Source organism: Ursus americanus, chromosome 22 (genome assembly GCF_024610735.1).
Source record: "Ursus americanus isolate L20-20 chromosome 22, mUrsAme1.1.p, whole genome shotgun sequence".
Lineage (NCBI taxonomy): Eukaryota > Metazoa > Chordata > Mammalia > Carnivora > Ursidae > Ursus > Ursus americanus.
In genome coordinates, this window is record NC_142148.1 from 29,222,853 (window position 1) to 29,240,124 (window position 17,272).

General features: G+C 52.1%; 2 protein-coding genes across 4 annotated transcripts; both read right to left on the bottom strand.

The window, feature by feature from the left end:
* Positions 1-1,107: 1,107 nt before the first annotated feature.
* SPEF1 (sperm flagellar and cilia associated 1) lies at positions 1,108-8,063 on the bottom strand. Of its 3 annotated transcripts, XM_087853729.1 has the most exons (8): positions 5,603-8,063; positions 4,713-4,827; positions 4,242-4,425; positions 4,008-4,047; positions 3,813-3,873; positions 3,495-3,618; positions 3,283-3,386; positions 1,108-3,018 (listed from the first exon to the last, which is right to left on the bottom strand). In XM_087853729.1, the coding sequence occupies exons 1-8, from the start codon at positions 5,709-5,711 to the stop codon at positions 2,694-2,696; spliced, it is 1,062 nt and encodes a 353-aa protein (XP_087709855.1). In that variant the 5' UTR covers positions 5,712-8,063; the 3' UTR covers positions 1,108-2,693. The 3 variants fall into 3 exon arrangements, with proteins under 3 accessions (XP_087709855.1, XP_045664328.2, XP_087709854.1); XM_045808372.2 differs by lacking the exon at positions 1,108-3,018 and having other exon boundaries at positions 3,029-3,386; positions 4,242-4,398; positions 4,716-4,827; XM_087853728.1 differs by lacking the exon at positions 1,108-3,018 and having other exon boundaries at positions 3,029-3,386; positions 4,242-4,398; positions 4,716-8,063.
* Positions 8,064-8,195: 132 nt separating this feature from the next.
* On the bottom strand, positions 8,196-11,114 carry CENPB (centromere protein B). Its single transcript, XM_045808368.2, has one exon. The coding sequence runs from the start codon at positions 10,863-10,865 to the stop codon at positions 9,024-9,026; it is 1,842 nt and encodes a 613-aa protein (XP_045664324.2). The 5' UTR covers positions 10,866-11,114; the 3' UTR covers positions 8,196-9,023.
* Between the last annotated feature and the right edge of the window lie 6,158 nt (positions 11,115-17,272).

Below are 17,272 nucleotides of genomic sequence, written 5' to 3' on the forward strand. Positions count from 1 at the left end.
ATGAGAGATCATATTGAGTGGAAATCAAGATACAGGACAGAGTGGGTAGTATGCTTCCTCTTTGTGGTAAAAAAAGGGGGGGCAGAATAACAATAAAGGTGCATATTTGCTTGTATTCACAAAAAGACATTCTGGCAGAATGCACAAAAACTAAAGATAAAGGTTAACCCTATTGGAGGTGTGCAGGCACCAAGGAGACTTTTTACTTTTTATATTATGGATATTATTTTAATTATGTATGTTTTATCTACTCAAAACATTAAGTACGAAAAATTTTAAGTACCCCTTTGCATGCCTTCTCCTCTTCTAGGGTTGTGAACGCTTGGGGAGACAAATCATGTTTTATACTCATCTTTGTGTTCCTGGCGTTTAGTACGTAGTAGGCACTAAATAAACATTTGAGGAATGAATGAATGAACCAGAGGAAATCAGATTTAGTATGGGTCAGAAAGGCAAGAGGAGTGTGAAGATCAGAGGGGGAGAAATATGGCAATGGCTGTCAGAGGAGAAGTTTGGGGAATAAGAGATGTTTCAAGAAGAGTTATAGGATTATAATGTGTGATGTAATCCACTTTCATATTTATTCCCAAGAAACGTTCAATAAAATTCTCCATTGTTTTGAGGATTTAATTTGTAGGGTTTCAAATATGATTTTAGATTCAGGCATATCTGGATACTAGAAATAGCTGGGGTCAGGGGAGGAACTCAAGGAAGAGGAACCTCCAGGACTTGGCCCAGCCTCTGACATGGAGGGAGCTAGCAGACTCTTGAGAGGGTGACCCGTGCCACCAAACCTGTATTCTGGGCCCACTGTGCTCCTGTCAGGGGGAACCATGCCCTACCCCACCTCCTGGTCCCCAAGCCCCTCTACAAACCAATCCTGCCAGCTCCACACACAGGAGTTTACAGGTGTGGTTCGTGATGATGGATTCAGAGCAGAACTCTAGAAACACAATGCAGACAGTAGCAAGATAACAGTGCTAGAGCTGGGGTCAATATGTGTGAGGGCTGGTGGTTAATTTGGGGAAGGTGGAAGATCAGGCTGAAGCCAGTGTTAACCTAAGACCAGGCTGAGTGCAGGGAAGAGGCTCGGACCAAGGTCAGGAGTAGTCATCAATGTTTATGTTTATTTATTATTTGAGGAACTCAGGTGAACAGAATTGGACTGCACATACTCCTTAGTTCATGACACTCTCTCCTGCTTGTCCATAAACAGCCCACTGTGAACACTTGTAAACCCACCACATGCCCAAGGACTAAAACATTACAAATAAATCATGTGCCTCTTGCATCTCTGCTCTCTGCTCCTCTCAGAGGTAGCCACTACCCTAGCTTTTATCCTTTTATTGCTTTTCCCCCTTGTGATAGACGGGTTCTAAAATGGCTCCCAATGATGCCTGTCTCCCGGTATTCACACCCACGTGTACCTCTCCCCTTGAATGTGGACTGGACCTCATGACTTACTTCTAATAACTAGGATACAACACACATGATGGACGTCGCTTCTGTGATTACATCAGACAAGACTGTAACTGCCATCTTGCCAGCAGATTCTGTTAACTCTCTCCTTTGCTGGCTTTGGTGAAGTAAGCTAGCATGCTTACTGGATGTGACCACAGGGGAAGGAAAGGAGGGCAGCACCAGCCAACAACCAGCAAGAAAGTGAAACCCTCAGTTCAACAGCCCACAGGGAACTGACCTCTGTCAACAACCAAGTGAAACCTTCCCCAGTCAAGACTTCGGAGGAAACCACAGCTCTAGCCCACACTTTGATTGCAGCCTTAGGAGAAACTGTGAAGCACAGCACCCAGCTCACCCATTACTGGACTCTCGACCCACAGAAAATAGGAGATAATAAACATGTGCTGTTTGAAGCCACTAAGTTTGTGGAAATTTCTTACATGTGATAGACACTAATACAAGTTCTTTTCAATTATCTTCTATTAACAGAGAACATCGCTATGAACATTGCTGTACAGGTGTCACAGAATGGAGGACACAAGAGCTTCAGTTTCCCCTAGGTAGATGCTGAGTATATGTGTAGGACTAGAATTGTGGGGTCTCAGAATGTTACTAGTAGTCAGTAAGTTATCAGAGTTAGGGTCACATCATGGCCAAGGGTGTTGGTCGGGTTTGAGAGTCAAGCTTGGCTTGAGTGCATAGAACTAGGGATCAGTCTGTGAGCAGGGTTGGGAGCCATACAGAGGACAGATTTAGGGGTCAGTCCGTGGGCAGGGTTGAGGGTGAGGGCGTGGTTACATTTGGGAAGAATGTGAAGACTGGGTTTGGAGTTGGGTTTGGACAGTGTTGGAAGATACTGTGAGGGTGGGTTTGGGGGTCAGTCTAAGGCCAGACTTAGAAGGTAGGCTGTTCTCGTGCACGAGATCTGACCCCTGTGGTATCATCAACCTACCAGGCAGTGGCCACCCAGGGCCAACGTGCACACGGTGAGAGCCACTCTGGGCCTACAGGGCTCTTTCACTCAAAGGGGGGGGGGGTGGAGCACAGCATTAAGAGGGGCAAGAAATCGGGAGGGAGAGAGAAGGCAGTCGCAGGAAAGATAGCACAGCTTCTTTAATGGGAGCAGTGTGATCCCATATCTCCCAAGCATTCTCAGAGGTCCTCCCCCGGAGGGAAGGACGATTGGGACAGACACAGCCCATGTCTTCCCCACTCCTGGCTGAACCCGCTCCTCACCCCTTCTTCTCCAGCTGCTGTGTTCTCCGTCCTCGAGTTGGGTCCCAGGTGAGCTCCCAGGAGAGGTGAGGGTCTCCCTCAGCTGCCTGGGACAGCTCCCCCCACAGCCCAGAGCACAGAGAACTAGTCTGGATGGAGACACTGCTGTCCTCAGAGCTGAGCTGGGACCTGTTTCTAGGGGTGTGAACTGAGCCGGGGCACCGCCCCCCAAGGTCCAGAGCAGGGAGCCCCAAGGAGGAGTCCCTGGTGTTGGGCACTGCTTTGGGGAGCATGTGAGGTCTCTGCACGTGGCTTCTGGGTTCTGGAAAGCAGTCCATTCTCCTGACCCGGATGGAGTGGAAGGAGGTGACTCAGTCCAGGGGCGCTGCTCTGAAGGCGCCTGCCTCACTGCCCCTCCCCCCCATATTCGCCCCCCATCCCAAGGGAGGGGCGCGCTGGCCCCCCAGGAGGCTCATTGGAGCTGCTGGCTCCGCCCACCCATTCGTCAGTCAGTAGGTCGGTGGGTGCGTGGGTGGGTGCGTCGTCGCGGTGTCTGGGCTCTGGCGGGTACTGGGGCGTCCCCGCGTGGCCCGGGCCGCCGCTCACCGCTGCTTACGCTCTGCCTGCTGGAGCCGCCGGGAGAGGTCCTCGATGCGCACGTTCTTGAGCTGAAGCAAGTGCTCCAAGCGCCTCACCTTCATCTGCAGGACCTGGGCCATGAGGCACGGAGGTGAAGCCAGCTGCCCTCTGTCCCCACCACCGTAGGCCCCAAGCACCCATTGCCCCACCACCGCCCGCTCCTTCCCAGTCACCCTCACCTGCACAGTCTCCTGCGAGGCCAACAGCTCCTGCTCTTTTTCTGCTATCTGGAGGACGAAGCTTGGGTCGCCCTGCACTGCCTGGCTATATTCTGGAGGCCTGGGCGCGGGCAGCCGCCCCCCCCTGGGGTGGGAAGCAGTTTAGCGGAGGCCCGAACCTGGGGCCCCACTCTCAAACTTTCAGTGTCCAGCCTTCCCTCCCCCAAACCCCCACCCCCTAACCTGCTACCCAGGAACAGCCTGCCCCCACCCTTACCTGCCAGCCCTGTGTTGGGGGATCACCAGGCCTGGTGAGATAGGAACTCCCAGCTTCCTTACCTGAGCTGCCCCCCTCCCTGGGGGTCCGGGGCACCTTCCCCTCGGGCCTTCTGGGACAAACCTGAGAGGAGGCAAGTGGAGGAGTTAGCGGTGCTGGAGTCCTCTTTTCCTGACTTCTGCCTCCCTCCCCTCCCCCATAGGTAGGACAGAAGGAAAGCTGCTCCTGGGAGGGAAGGAGAGTGAAGACCACTTTACCCACATCCATGTAGCCAGTGCCATCCTGGGGAGCCAGCTCCTGAAAGAACCCCCGGGGGTTTACCGTGAGATTGGGCTCGCTCCTGCCCAAGGAGTCCCCTGTCTCCTCCGTGTTCCCCAAGGCCAGGCTCCCTTTGCCAGACACCCTCTCCCACATCTATCGGCAAGGCGGGACTTTCTGCTGCCTGGGAGGCTCCCGAAAAGCGGTGGGAGAAAGCTCGAGTGGGGTGGCACCTGTAAGGAGCTCGAGCGCTGCTTCCTGAGCCTCTGCCGCTCCTCCAGGCGCTGCCTCAGCGGAAGGAGCACCAACTCCACCACGCCCGGCGCGCACTGCGCGATCTTGCGCATCACATCCTCGGGTACCGAGAAGTTCAGTTTGTTCAGCACCCTCCTGGGAGACAGGCCCAGGGTTGATGGACTAGGTCCTCGGGGAGTGAGGTCAGGGGCGTGGAGGAGAAGGAAGTGGTGCAACCCTGGGGGGATGAGCCCGATTCTTGGGTGTCCCGTTTCCTTGTCTCCTCCAGGATAAAGGAGTCCTTTGATTTTGTTACCGGATTCTGTCTGCGTTGTCCTCCCTACTCTGTCACCAACAGAATCCCAGCCTGGGCTTTGGAGACCATAGGAGGGGGGGGGGGCGCTGGGGCAGCCCTTCCCGGGATCCCGGGGTTGGGGATGGAGATTCCGGCAGTGCACAAGGCATTCTACTACCTGTTTAGGTGACCCCAGTTGCTGAGCTTCTGTTGGAGAGAGTTGGCAGGGACATAATTATGCATCTCCACCATCTTTGGGAAGTAAAACTTGATGACTTCTGCGACCAGGACTGAGGGAATGAGAGCAAACATGGCGGGGGGGGGGGAAGTAAGGGAAAAGGAGTAGAGAGAAGATGTGCATGGGATGGGAGAATCAAGGGTTGCAGAGCGGTGGGGCCAGGAAGAGAGGTGATGTGGAAAGGGGACAGATGAGAGGGAGGGAGGGGTGGTGGAGGAGAGGGAAAGGGGTCCAAGAAAGCAAGATCTGAAATCAGTTATCAGCCTCCAGCATACCCCAGAGGAGAGGCATCCCATCTCCATTAGGTCAGGCATATGAAAACTAAGTTCTCTGGTCCTCTTGTAGAGAATGAGTCTCCAAGAGAGCCCATCAGGAGTCTGGGGCCCCACCCTAGTCATTTACATGAATACACACACACTCCAACACCAAAGTCCCAGGAAAGAGTCACGGATTCACACAAGCAGACATATGTGATAAGATGCCCCTACAGATATGCACATAGGACAGTGTGTAGACACACAGGGCACACACATGCCCATACATACACAGGCTCACATATAGCACATACACCTACAACACACAGAGATGCACACACACACACACAGACACTTATTTCCATCACTGAAGTTCCAAGAGATAGTCACCAACACACATAAGCACAATAAGTCACATAGGCACCAATGTACCATACAGAGACACATACTTCTATTATTAAAATCTCAGGAGACAGCCTTAGACACACAGACACCTAACAATCACAAAGAACGTGTCAACAAACACGAACACACGGGACACACACAGGAGCGCACACATACTGAGATGCACACCTCCGTCACTGAAGTCCCTGGAGAGATTTCGCTTGGGCCGAGACAGAGGGATGTTGTCTACCCACAGGTACAGCTGGTGCAGCGCCTCCTCGTCCACGCTGCCCGCCATTGGCACCCTCGGCAAGGCCAGACCGTTCCAGCCGTGCAGCGTCCAGCCCCAATCTCACGATCCCTCAGGCGCCTCTTCTCTCGCCACTGAGGGCGACCAGACCTGCCTCTGCCTCTCTAATCGGGAGACTCTCCTCCCAGCTGGGAGCAGCCATATTGTTTTCTGAAACCATGGCAACTATCCTTCACTGGGCGGAGGAGCAGGGATTTATGGGAGTTGTGGTTTTCTCCTTCCACTTACTCTCAGGCCCCGGCTTTGAAGAGGCGATTAGGTGGCCTTGTCTTTCCAGCATCTGCGCCACCTGATCAGCCACTGGCCCACTCTGAAACCTGTCAAAGCCAACCAGGCCCTCAGAATCCCTGCACCAGCCTCCCCAGGGCTCGGATTCCCCTTCTGGATCCTTTAGTGATCAGTCCCAAGTGAAAGCAGCATCCCAATGTTTGTCAGCTTTATCTGGGCATCCACTGTTAATCATCTGCTTCCCATCTGGATTGTGTGATAGGCTGTGTGACAGTGCCTCCTTGCTGGGTCCCTCCTCAGAGCTCTGTGCTATTAGGGCCATCACCGCTACTGCCCTTCCCAGCAGGGTCCTGGTAGGGCATTTAGTATGTCATCCAGATTCCCAGGGAGAATACCAGGGCTCAAGGCCAGTGCCTCCAGCGGGTTATTTAACTCCTTAACCCTATTTCCTCCTTTGTGAAGTGGGAATGGCTGTCACCTATTTGTCCCAATGGGGTAATAGGGAGGAAAATGGGAAGGGTATTTACTGAAGATATGCGTTTGTTTCTATGGGGACGGGTGGGGGGGACGGGGGTGGGGTGGGGAGGTATGGGAGTAAAAGCTGCAAGAGCTCCCGTAGACACTTCCACAACTCCTCATCTCCCTCCAAAGAGCTATTCTTCCATGGGTTAGAAATGGATTTCAATAGCCAGTTCCATTTCAAAAGAGCACTACTTGTAGAAGGATTAGGGATATGGGTCCTTAGCGAAGGGACACAGAGTAGCTGTAAAGAGACACTTCTAGGGTCAGCCAGAGAAGAAAGCTTGCTTCCACCAAAGACTAGCAATGTGGCTTTGGGCACATTACTGAGCCTTTCTGTCCCTGTTTTCTCATGGTTTTACCTACCTCATAGGGGATTTGTGAGCATCTCAAGCGCTTAGCACAGCACTTGGCACATAGCAAGGGCCCTGTTAACATCAGTTGGTGCTATCATTAATGAGATGACCTCAGTTCCAGCAGAAGAGGAGACAAATGGAAATGATTTGCCTTGTTGGTATTTGAGGTGAGGGGCTGGGTTGAACAGGGAGAAGGCTACTGCTCCCCGCCCCCCCCCCCCAACTCCAGAGCAGGCCAGGGAGCGGGGGTAGGCTGGGCTTCCTTAAGACTTTCTGGTTTCCTCCTCCACAGCTCAGAAGAGGGTGGGGGATGATGGTAAGGGGAATCCCAACTACTTTTTGCTGTCACTTAGGTTGTTTTCAAGGCCTACAGGGGAAATCTGAGCGCCAGGAGTGTGGAAGGCCAAGTGTGGAATTGTCACTCTTACCTTCTTGTTTTAAAGTCATGCATGGTGGCCTTGCCTTTCTAGAAGAGACCACACCCAGGGCAGGCAAGGGACAAAAGATGACCTAGATATACCCCCCTCCTTAACATTCCAGGGTGGAGAGAGGAAGAACTGAAAGGAAGTGGTGGGGATGGAACCACAGCTGAGATGTGCCAGCCCCAGTGGAGGTGGGAAAACCGGTTTGGGGCCCAGGGCTGCCCTGCCTCCTCAAGCCCAGGCCCTCCCCTGGCTGGAACCGCTGGGGCCTAAGGGCCTCAATGAGGGAGGGATTGGGCCGTGAAAAGAGAAAAGGGGTAGGATCAGCAGAGACAACAGTCTTCACCTTCGGACTGCGGTGCCCCCAGCCTCTTGGGGGTGCAATCTGTCCCAAGAATTTTATCTTCCTCCTGTCACTGCCCCCACAATAGCCACCAGGTTTGGAGATGCCAATCACTGAAAGGTCTAAAGGCTCCCTCTTAAGGCATCAAAGGTAAACCAAGGGATGCCCTGTATGTCCCTCCAAACTCTAACCTGGACCACAGAAGTTGCCCCAGCACCCCTCTTGCTCTGTCCTCCGGCCCCACTCCTACAAGGACCTTCTTTAAAGAGCTTGATGGGCCTCGTTCCGAGTTTAATTTGGTCCAACAGGGATAGTTGCCTCCCTCCCTCCTCTCCTAGCCAACTGACCCCAAGCTTCTTTCTAACCCCAAAGCAGTGCAAGGCCCGGCTTTCCTCAAACCCAAGCAGGTACATTGAAGACCCCTTCCTCCCCAAGCCTAGATAATATTTAGATCTGAAGGTGGCCCCTCACTACAGTCAGGCCCTAAGCTGTGGCTACCCTCTCCACACTTGGTTCCATGTCCCACCAGAACAAGGACCAAAGGGAACCAGGAGAGGATGTGTTCCCAAGACAGACGCAAGCCCAGACCATGAAGGATGCACCCTTGGCTGTTAAAACGTTCACCCCCACAAAAGGGGGTGGACAGATTTATTGAATTCAGACTGGGAAAGGAGCGGCTGGATGGCTGGACTATGGGCCCAGCCCCAGGCCCCCTGCCCAGGATAGGGCCCTGCCAGAGACGGAAGAGAGGCATGGGGCCTGCAGCTACCCACAAGGGAAGTGCCCATTATCACTCCCCCCGAGGGCCTCTTGGGAACCTCCAATCTGGAAAGAAAACCAAGGGCCAAAGTAACCTGGACTGGGCCAGAGAAAGGGATTGGGAAGATGGGGAAGCAGGCAGAGGCAGGCTCAGGAGCCTGCGGTGAGTTAGACTGTGCTTCTCAAGGCGGCCCAGGGGCAGGGGTAGGGGGCTGCCAGCCTTGTGGGGGCCTAGGCTGGACCTTCCTCTGGAGCCCTTCCCAGAATGGCTTTGGGGTCCCCCCCACCAAAGACCTGGTGTGGACGGCAGAGGGGAGAGGCACTCTCCGGCCGGGAGCTTCCAGGGCCCATCCCCGGCTGCTCCTGTAGCCTAGTCCACTGATGGCACGGTGTGGTAGCACCGGACAGCTCCCCACCCTCCCCACCTGGTCCCCCAAGCCCAGGGGCAAATGGGGAGGAAAGAGGACTCTGAGAAAGAGGCAATAAGCAGGCAGTGAGGCTGACCCCAGCCCCGGGCCCTACCGAGGTGGCTGGGCCTGTCACAGGGCCCGAGAACATCACTAAAGGATCTGGAGCTCCCCATTCTGGCTCCATCCACAGCGGCTGCCGGGAGAGTCCTCTGCCCTGGGCTGGTGCTGCCACATCCGGGTCGGGCATGACTAGGCCCAGAGGCTCAGCTTTGATGTCCCAGACCCCGAACTCCCGCCTGCCTGGCGTGGTTCTTCCTGGTCACGTGGACCAGATCGTGTTCCAAGTGAAGGATGTGGCTCTGCACTCGGTCGTCAATGGGGAAGGAAGTCAGGTACCTCTTGACCATAGCAAAATAAGCCATGGCCTCCCCAAAGCTGGGCACAGGCACCTCATCACCATCCTCCTCCTCATCTTCATCATCTTCATCCTCCTCATCATCCTCATCTTCCTCCTCTTCCTCACTGTCAGACTCAGAGTCCTCTTCACCCTCCAGGAAATGGAGGGTAGGGCACTGGGCCTCCTCCTGGGCACTGTAGCCCCCGAAGCTGCCACCGGCTTCCACTACCCCCTGGGCCCAGTCCTCAGCCTCCAACCCCTCAGAGGAGCTCTCTTCCTCCTCTTCCTCCTCCTCTTCCTCACTGTCATCAACATCACCCTCCTCTTCCACCTCCTCTTCCTCCCCCAACTCCTCGCCTTCCCCCCCTTCCTCCTCCTCGCCTTCTTCCTCCTCGCCTTCTTCCTCCTCTTCCTCCTCCTCCCCTTCACCCTCCTCCTCCTCCTCCTCCTCCTCCTCCTCTTCTTCCTCCTCTTCCTCCTCCTCCTCTTCCTCCCCCTCACTCTTGAGGGCAGTGGTGATGGTGGCATTTGGGCCACCCCCGAAGCCCGCGTCGCGGAAGCAGGCAGCTATGTCCGAAGGCTCCACTGCCTGCCAAGCGGCAGCCACAAAGTGCAGGGCCTCCATCAAACCTAGCTGCAGGCCAGAGCGATCCTGGCCCTCTAGCGCGGCCATGGCCTTGAGTAGCATAGCCTGGCGGTAGTGGCCCTTCACCTGTTGGACCACTCCCCGCTCCAGCGGCTGCACGGTGCCGGGCGGGAAGAAGGCCAGCTGCACATGCCGCAGGCCCGAGGTATCCAGGGACTGGGCAGCCAGGCGGCCCGCCAGCAGCAGGACTCGGCGAGACTCTGCGGCCATGCGAGTGTCCAGGGCCTTCAGGTACTTGGCCAGGGCCTGGGTGGTGACACCACCCTTAGAGTTGGCGGTGTAGTCGCAGGGCAGGCCGGCTTGGCCTGCACGGGGCTTGGCCGACTTGCCGGCCACGAGCGGGGGCAGCTTCTCGCTGCCGTCTGCGTTGGCGCACAGCAGGACACTCAGGCGCTGGGTGGCCCTGCGTGCCCGTCCATCGCTGCCGCAGAGCCCCGCAGCCTGGTCGGGCAGGAAGTCGTACCATAGACTGGTCTCAATGGCGCTGAACACGTCCTGGGAGGCGTAGCCCTCGGCCACCGACGGCGGCTGCTCCTCCAGGGCACGCCAGCCCGTCGAACCCCCGCCGCTGCCCTCCGAGGGCACCGCAGGCGGGCTGGCGGGAGCCACTGGGGGCCGGGGGGCAGCACTGCGCGACCGGGCGCGGGCCACACCGCTGCAGGACACCACACCGTGGCGCCGGCGGAAGCGGTCCAGCCAACCGTTGGAGGCGGTGAAGTCGTCCATGCCCAGCTCCTCGGCTATACGCAGCGCCTTCTCCTTGAGGATGATGCCCTTGACGGGTAGGCCAGCGGCGCGGATCTGCTGGAACCAGGCGATGAGCAGCCCCTCGAGCTTGTCGTAGGGGGACAGCTTGTTGGTCTTGCGGCAGGTGGAGGCCACACCGTACTTGCGCTCCGACGCCAGGATGGCGCGCTTGTTCTTCAGGATGGTGCTCAGCGTGGACGGCGGGATGTTGAAGCGCCGCGCGATCTCGCCCTTGCGCAGGTCCGGGTTCTCCTCCACCTCCTGGATGATCCGCGACTTCTCCCGGAACGTCAGCTGCCGCCGCTTGGGGCCCATCCCGGCGCGCCCCCCGCCCCGGGGCCCGGCGCCACCGCCGCCGCCCCGGGGCGGGGGGGCCCGGGCCCGCGGCGGGGGGGCACCTGGCGGCCTCTCCCGCACGCCCCGCCCGAAACAAAGCGGCTCGCGGGGCGGCGGGCGGGGCGGCGACCCGGCCGGGCCGGGGGGCACCTTCGGGGGCGCCGGCGGGCGCGGCGCCGGGCGGCGGACGGCAGGCGGCGGGCGCGGGCGAGGGCGGGCGGCGCGGGCGCGGAAGGCAGGAAGTGCCGCGGCGCGGGGAGCAGGGAGCGCGGCGAGCGGGGCGGAGCGGGCGGAGCGGGATCTCGCGGGAAGCGCGGGGACGCCCGGCGCCGCCTCCCCGCCCTCCGCGCCCACTCCCTCCTCCCCGCTGCCCCGGACCCACCGCGGGAGGGCGCTGCGGCCTGCTGGACCCGCCGGCGCTTGGGCGTCCGGTGACCTGCGGGCAGGGGCGCGGTGCCCGGCGTCCGCGCCCGTTGGGCAGCGATTTGCTGCGTATGAGGAATAACAACTGTGTTTAGTGGTTTTTGTTTGGTTACAGCAAAAATAGCGCACGCTTTTCGAGGAAACTGAAAAATACAGGACTAAAAATCACCTTTCATCCCAACACCTGGAGAGATGTGCAGGTAACATTTTGATACGTTTCCTTCCAGTCTTTTCTGTAGGCTCAAGCAGTTTTCTTTTTAAAAATGTATTGCATCAAACTGGCATCCGATGTATAGACTTTATACCTGGCATCTCCTGCTGTTTTACCTGGCATCGAGTGATGAGAATTTTGTCACATCGATAAAATATTGCCAACATGCTTTTTTATGGTTGTATATTGTTCCGGTTATGGATGAACACTAATCTATGTAGCCTATTGTTACACATTTAGATCATTTTTATAAGCAACATTACACTTTTAAATCTATTTGTTAGTAATCCCACAATCCGTAGATAAACACTGATAACATCTCTGTGTGTCACTTTCTGGGCTTTTCCATGCATACAGGCATCAATGTTTATGTTTCACCTACAGAAATAATGTCATGTATTTAAGTATATAAGCATACATACACATGAATCCCTGAAACCTCTTCCTCCACCGTACACATAAAAATGACATACTCTTAAAACAATAAATGCATTGCGGTGTTTTTAAAAAATCTCTTAGAGTCAGGTGAGGTGGAGGTAAAGAGGAAGGCTGTGACCCAGGGGGATGGGCTGAGGACCTGGGGCTGGATAAGGCTTCAAGAGAGTGGGTGTGTACAAAGAAGAAAAGAGGACCAAGGACAGGGCCCTGGGCTCTCCAAGGTTAAGGGTGCGAGAAAGGACTAACAAGAAATTCATGAAAAACAGCTGAAGGAGGAACACCAAGCCTGCATGGTGTTTCTGGAGGCTAAGGGAAGAAAGGGTAACTCACTGCTGTGTTAGTGTGTATTTTTCTTTTCGTATATGTATCGGCCGTTTGAATCCTGTGAATTTTCTAGTCATACTCTTTACCCATTTTTCTCTCGTATTTGTCTTTTTGTGGACTTACAGGAGCTCTTACTAGGCTCTGAACACAAAGTCGTTGTTAATATATTGCGAATACGTTCTGCCAGCCTTGTCCTTTAACTTACCCTAGGGAGTCTTAGATATGAGAAGTTCGTAACCTCTATTTTGTTTTAGAGATTTCATTTATTTATTTGAGGGAGAGAGAGCACGAGCGGAGGGAGGGGCAGAAGCAAAGGGAGAAGCAGACTCCTTTCTGAGCAGGGAAACCAACACAACACGACCCCAGGAGCTCAGGACCCCGGGATCATGACCTGAGCCAAAGGCAGACACTTGGCTGACTGAGCCACCCAGGTGCTCCAGTTTGTAATCTTTAAGTAGACGGGTCTGTCCATTTTTTCCCTTTACTGTTTCTGGGTTTTTTTTTTTTTTTTAAAGATTTTATTTATTTATTCGACAGAGATAGAGACAGCCAGCGAGAGGGAACACAAGCAGGGGGAGTGGGAGAGGAAGAAGCAGGCTCATAGCGGAGGAGCCTGATGTGGGGCTCGATCCCAGAACGCCGGGATCACGCCCTGAGCCGAAGGCAGACGCTTAACCGCTGTGCCACCCAGGCGCCCCTGTTTCTGGGTTTTGTGTCTTACTTAGGCCTTTCCCACTCCTGAGACATAAAAAAAATATTCTTCTAACCACAAGGTCCAGGAGAAAACATGGGAGACTTTTCACTACAGGAGCCCGATCAGTTCTTGGTCCATAATGGGTATATGGTCCCCTGTGCAAAAGTGAGTATAGGGCTACCTGTCTGAGACTCCCTACTACACATTTTCAGGAAACCATGTCAACATTTTGGTGATTTCATCCATGTGCACATATGTCCCTCCTGCCTCTTCACCCATCCTGGCTTATAATCAATGTATGTTGGGTGAATGTTGTGTGGGTGGGTTTTTCTCTACTTCACTGAATTTTCCAAGTTTTTTTAATAAGCAAGTACAACAGTCCCTTTAAAATGAAAAGGAGAATGGAAAGCTTGCTGAGGGCCATGAAAAGTAATGATTAGGTAAGTGGAATGGGTACTATGCATAGTGGGCAACTTTGGACAGGCTGGGCCAAGAGAAGAGAAGGTGGACTTTGGACTTGCCTAAAGTAGGGAATTGGAAAGATAGGGCTTACAGATGGAAGTGGGGGGGGATCCCAGGGTTCCAGATGGATTCGCATGGGAATTGCTCAATTTAGAGGGAGTGGAAATGGGTCCTATGCCCTGCTACAGGGAGTGGGTAAACCAGATGTCTAGAAATGGCCGTGTAATCAACACATGTGTGTGGCTTCTTTTTGTTCTAGAAATGGCCATACCAGTATCTTTCATATGGCACCAAGGATGGGCCTGGAAGTTGAAGACAATGTGAGCTTGTTGATGGAGGTGGATACAGTTAGCAGGAAAGAGGTTGTCCAGCCATTTGAGGACATCTCCAGAGTTCCTAGAGCCAAGAGTCGCAAGAGAAATACCTCATCTCTCCCCCAGTCCTCCATAATTGTATTCACGCCTTCATTTTTAACAGCTTTATTGAGATATATTTCACATATCAATTTACCCATTTAGCGTATACAATTCATAAACACATGAATTATCACTACAGTAAATTTTAGAACGTTTTTATCACATTAGAAAGAAATCCCATACCCGTTAGCTACTATCTCTCTATCCACTCCCTGCCCCTTCCTCAGCCCTAAGCAACCACTGATCTACTTTTTGTCTATAGATTTCCCTGCTTGGGACACTTCATATGAATGAAATCATATAATATGTGTCTTTTATGACTGGCTTCTTTCACTTAGCATCATGTTTTCAACACTTATGCATGATGAAGCCTTTATTGGTACTTCATGCTTTTCTTACAGCTGACTAATGTTCTATTGTATAGATATATGACATTTTTAACCATTTGTCATTTGATGGACATTTGGATTATTTCTGCATTTTGGCAATTAGGAATAATGCTGCTATAAACACTGTTTGCAAGTTTTCATGTGGACATATGTTTTCATTTTTCTTGGGTATATACCTAGGGAGTGGAATTGCTGGGTCATACGGTAACTCTCTTTAATTGTTTGAGGAACTGCCAGATTGAGGTCATGGTCTTTTAATTAACTTAAAAATTATACCTGTTCTTTGAAAAATATTTTAAAATAACAAAAAATTTTGTAAAAGATTTTATTTATTCATTTGAAAGAGAGAGCACAAGTACGGAGAGAGGCAGAGGGAAAGGGAGAAGCAGACTCCCAGCTGAGCCGGGAGCCTGACATGGGGCTCGATTCCAGGACCTGGAGATCATGATCTGAGCTGAAGGCAGATGCCCAACCACCTGAGCCACCCCAGCACCCCAAAATACCAAAAATTTTGAGGATAGAAACATTTAATTCCACTACTTAGAGAATATCCTTGTGGGATACTTTTCTGCGCATATTGTTTTTAATGGGACCACACTTGGCATGATATTTTGTAGCCCATATTGTGATCATCTTTTCATGTCAATGATTATTTCCATCAGTGAGTTTCAAACTTATTTTACTCTAGGAACCCCTTCTTCAAAAGACCATTTTCCAAAAGCCCAATATATAATCACTCAGATATCAACAATTACTAATTACCTGGCACCCCTGCCAGGTGCCAAGCATCCCTGCCTGCCCCCATGCCTGTTCTCTTTAAAAGTTGCAGGTATTACAAACTATAGAGGAGTCACCTCATTAGCTGCTCCCCTATAAGAACACCCAGCTTGCTCTCTGTGTTTCATTGCTATTAACGGTGACTCAAGGAACATACATCTGTGTGTACTTTTATCATCTTTTTAAGAGAAATCCCTAGAGGTGCCTGGGTGGCTCAGTCAGTTAAGCATCTGCCTTTGGCTCAGGTCATGATCCCAGGGTCCTAGGATTGAGCCAGGTGTCCTCCGTGGGCTCCCTGCTCAGCGGGGGGGTGTCCGCCTCTCACTCTCCTTCTGCCCCTTCCCCCACTTGCAAGCTCTCTCTCTCTCACTCTCTCTCTCTGTCAAATAAATAAAATATTAAAAAAGAGAGAGAGAGAAATCCCTAGAAGTGGGATATTGGATCAGAGGCCAACCTTGGACTTGGGTCTATACAAGGTACTGGTAGATGGGAGGAGAGGCAAGTGACTTGGTCCCTGTTCTTCAACAGCTCAGTCAGCTTGAGGAAATGAAATTCAGGAAAGGGAAAAGATTTCAATAAATAGAGCCATACCTTCCAATAGTTCCCTTTTATTATTTTTTCTTTTTAAGTAGGCTCCACGCTGGGCATGGAGCCCAGTGTGGGGCTTGAACTCACAACCCTGAGATCAAGAGCTGAGCCGAGATCAAGAGTCAGTGTTTAACCAACTGAGCTACCCAGGTTCCCCCCAATAGTTTCCTTTTCGGAATTAATTCTGTGTATACCTGCTTCATCAGTGTGAAAGCTAATAACCTAAATGTTCAGAAATGTGACAGGTCCAAGCTGACATGTGCTGTGAGTGTCAAATGCACATTGGACTTTGAGACTTGGTACCAAAAAAAAGTATCTAAAATATCTATTTAATAATTTTTGATAGTATGTTGAAACGATAATATTTTGAATATATGAGGTTAAATAAAATATTAAAATTTCGGCTGTTTCTCTTTACATTTTTTAATGTGGCTACTAGGCAATTTTATTTTATTTTTATTTTTTCCATATTCCTTTTTTTATAATAAGTTTTTATTATGTTACGTTAGTCACCATACAGTACATCCTTAGTTTTTGATGTAGTGTTCCGTGATTCATTGTTTGCGTATAACACCCAGTGCTCCATGCAATATGTGCCCTCCTTAATACCCATCACCGGTCTATCCCAGTCCCCCACCCCCCTCCCCTCTGAAGCCCTCAGTTTGTTTCCCAGAGTCCATAGTCTTTCGTGGTTCATTCCCCCTTCTCTTCACCTCCCCTTCATTCTTCCCTTCCTTCTCCTTAAATTATGTATGTGACTCATATCGGTGCCTCCCCGTTATGTTTCGATTGTCTAGGACTGTCACACACTATGTCCAGAATATGCAACACACTCATATTGGTGGCTGCCTCCAGGCAGGTGTCCTGAAGGTTTGTGTAGGGTGGGAGACTGACTTTTCACTGCTGTTTCGCACCATTTGAATTTTCTCCTTTCTTTGAATTTTTGGTACCATGTACCAATTTTTAAAAACCATTTAGGGGCGCCTGGGTGGCTCAGCCATTAAGCGTCTGCCTTCGGCTCAGGTCATGATCCTGGGGTCCTGGGATCGAGCCCCGCATCAGCTCCTTGCTTGGTGGGAAGCCTGCTTCTCCCTCTCCCACTCCCCTTGCTTGTGTTCCCTCTCTCACTGTTTCTCTCTATCAAATAAATAAATAAATAAACAAATAAATAAATAAAATCTTTAAAAAAATAAAAAATAAAAGTAAAAACCATTTAACATGTCACAAGCAGTGACAGAAAAAGTCCTAGAAAATTGAGTCCCACAAAGAAGATGCTGTGTGGGAACAGGGTTGGAGAAGCAGAAGGATTTTGCAAACATGTGATAATTTCCCCTTCTTTTCTGCCAAGGCACTGGGGTTACACCCAACCCCCTTAAGCAAGCCCAGAGCTTGATGTGTATAGTCCAGAGCCAGGGTATTCCTTTCATGGGGAGTGGAGCTTTCTACAGCCCAGAATCGTCATTGTAACCAGGACCTGGCTGGATGGGAGGAGTAATTCCTCTTACGATATGACTGCAAATATTTATTTTACCTTATTTTTGTTGACTTGCTTTTTTTTTAATTGAGCGCATAATCTGTGATCTAATTGGCAAAAGGAGATGCGGGAAGACACACAGCTGATGTGTGGGATGCTCTGGAATGACCCCTCTGTGGTCCTGGCCTTT

Coding starts and splice junctions, on each gene's coding strand:
- SPEF1 (XM_087853729.1), bottom strand. CDS start 5,711: ATGGCGGGCAGCGTGGACGAGGAGGCGCTGCACCAGCTGTACCTGTGG. Junction 4,426..4,712: donor TGGGGTCACCTAAACAGGTA/GTAGAATGCCTT, acceptor CCGAGGACCTAG/TCCATCAACCCTGGGCCTGT. Junction 3,387..3,494: donor CCTCGCAGGAGACTGTGCAG/GTGAGGGTGACT, acceptor CTCATGGCCCAG/GTCCTGCAGATGAAGGTGAG.
- CENPB (XM_045808368.2), bottom strand. CDS start 10,865: ATGGGCCCCAAGCGGCGGCAGCTGACGTTCCGGGAGAAGTCGCGGATC.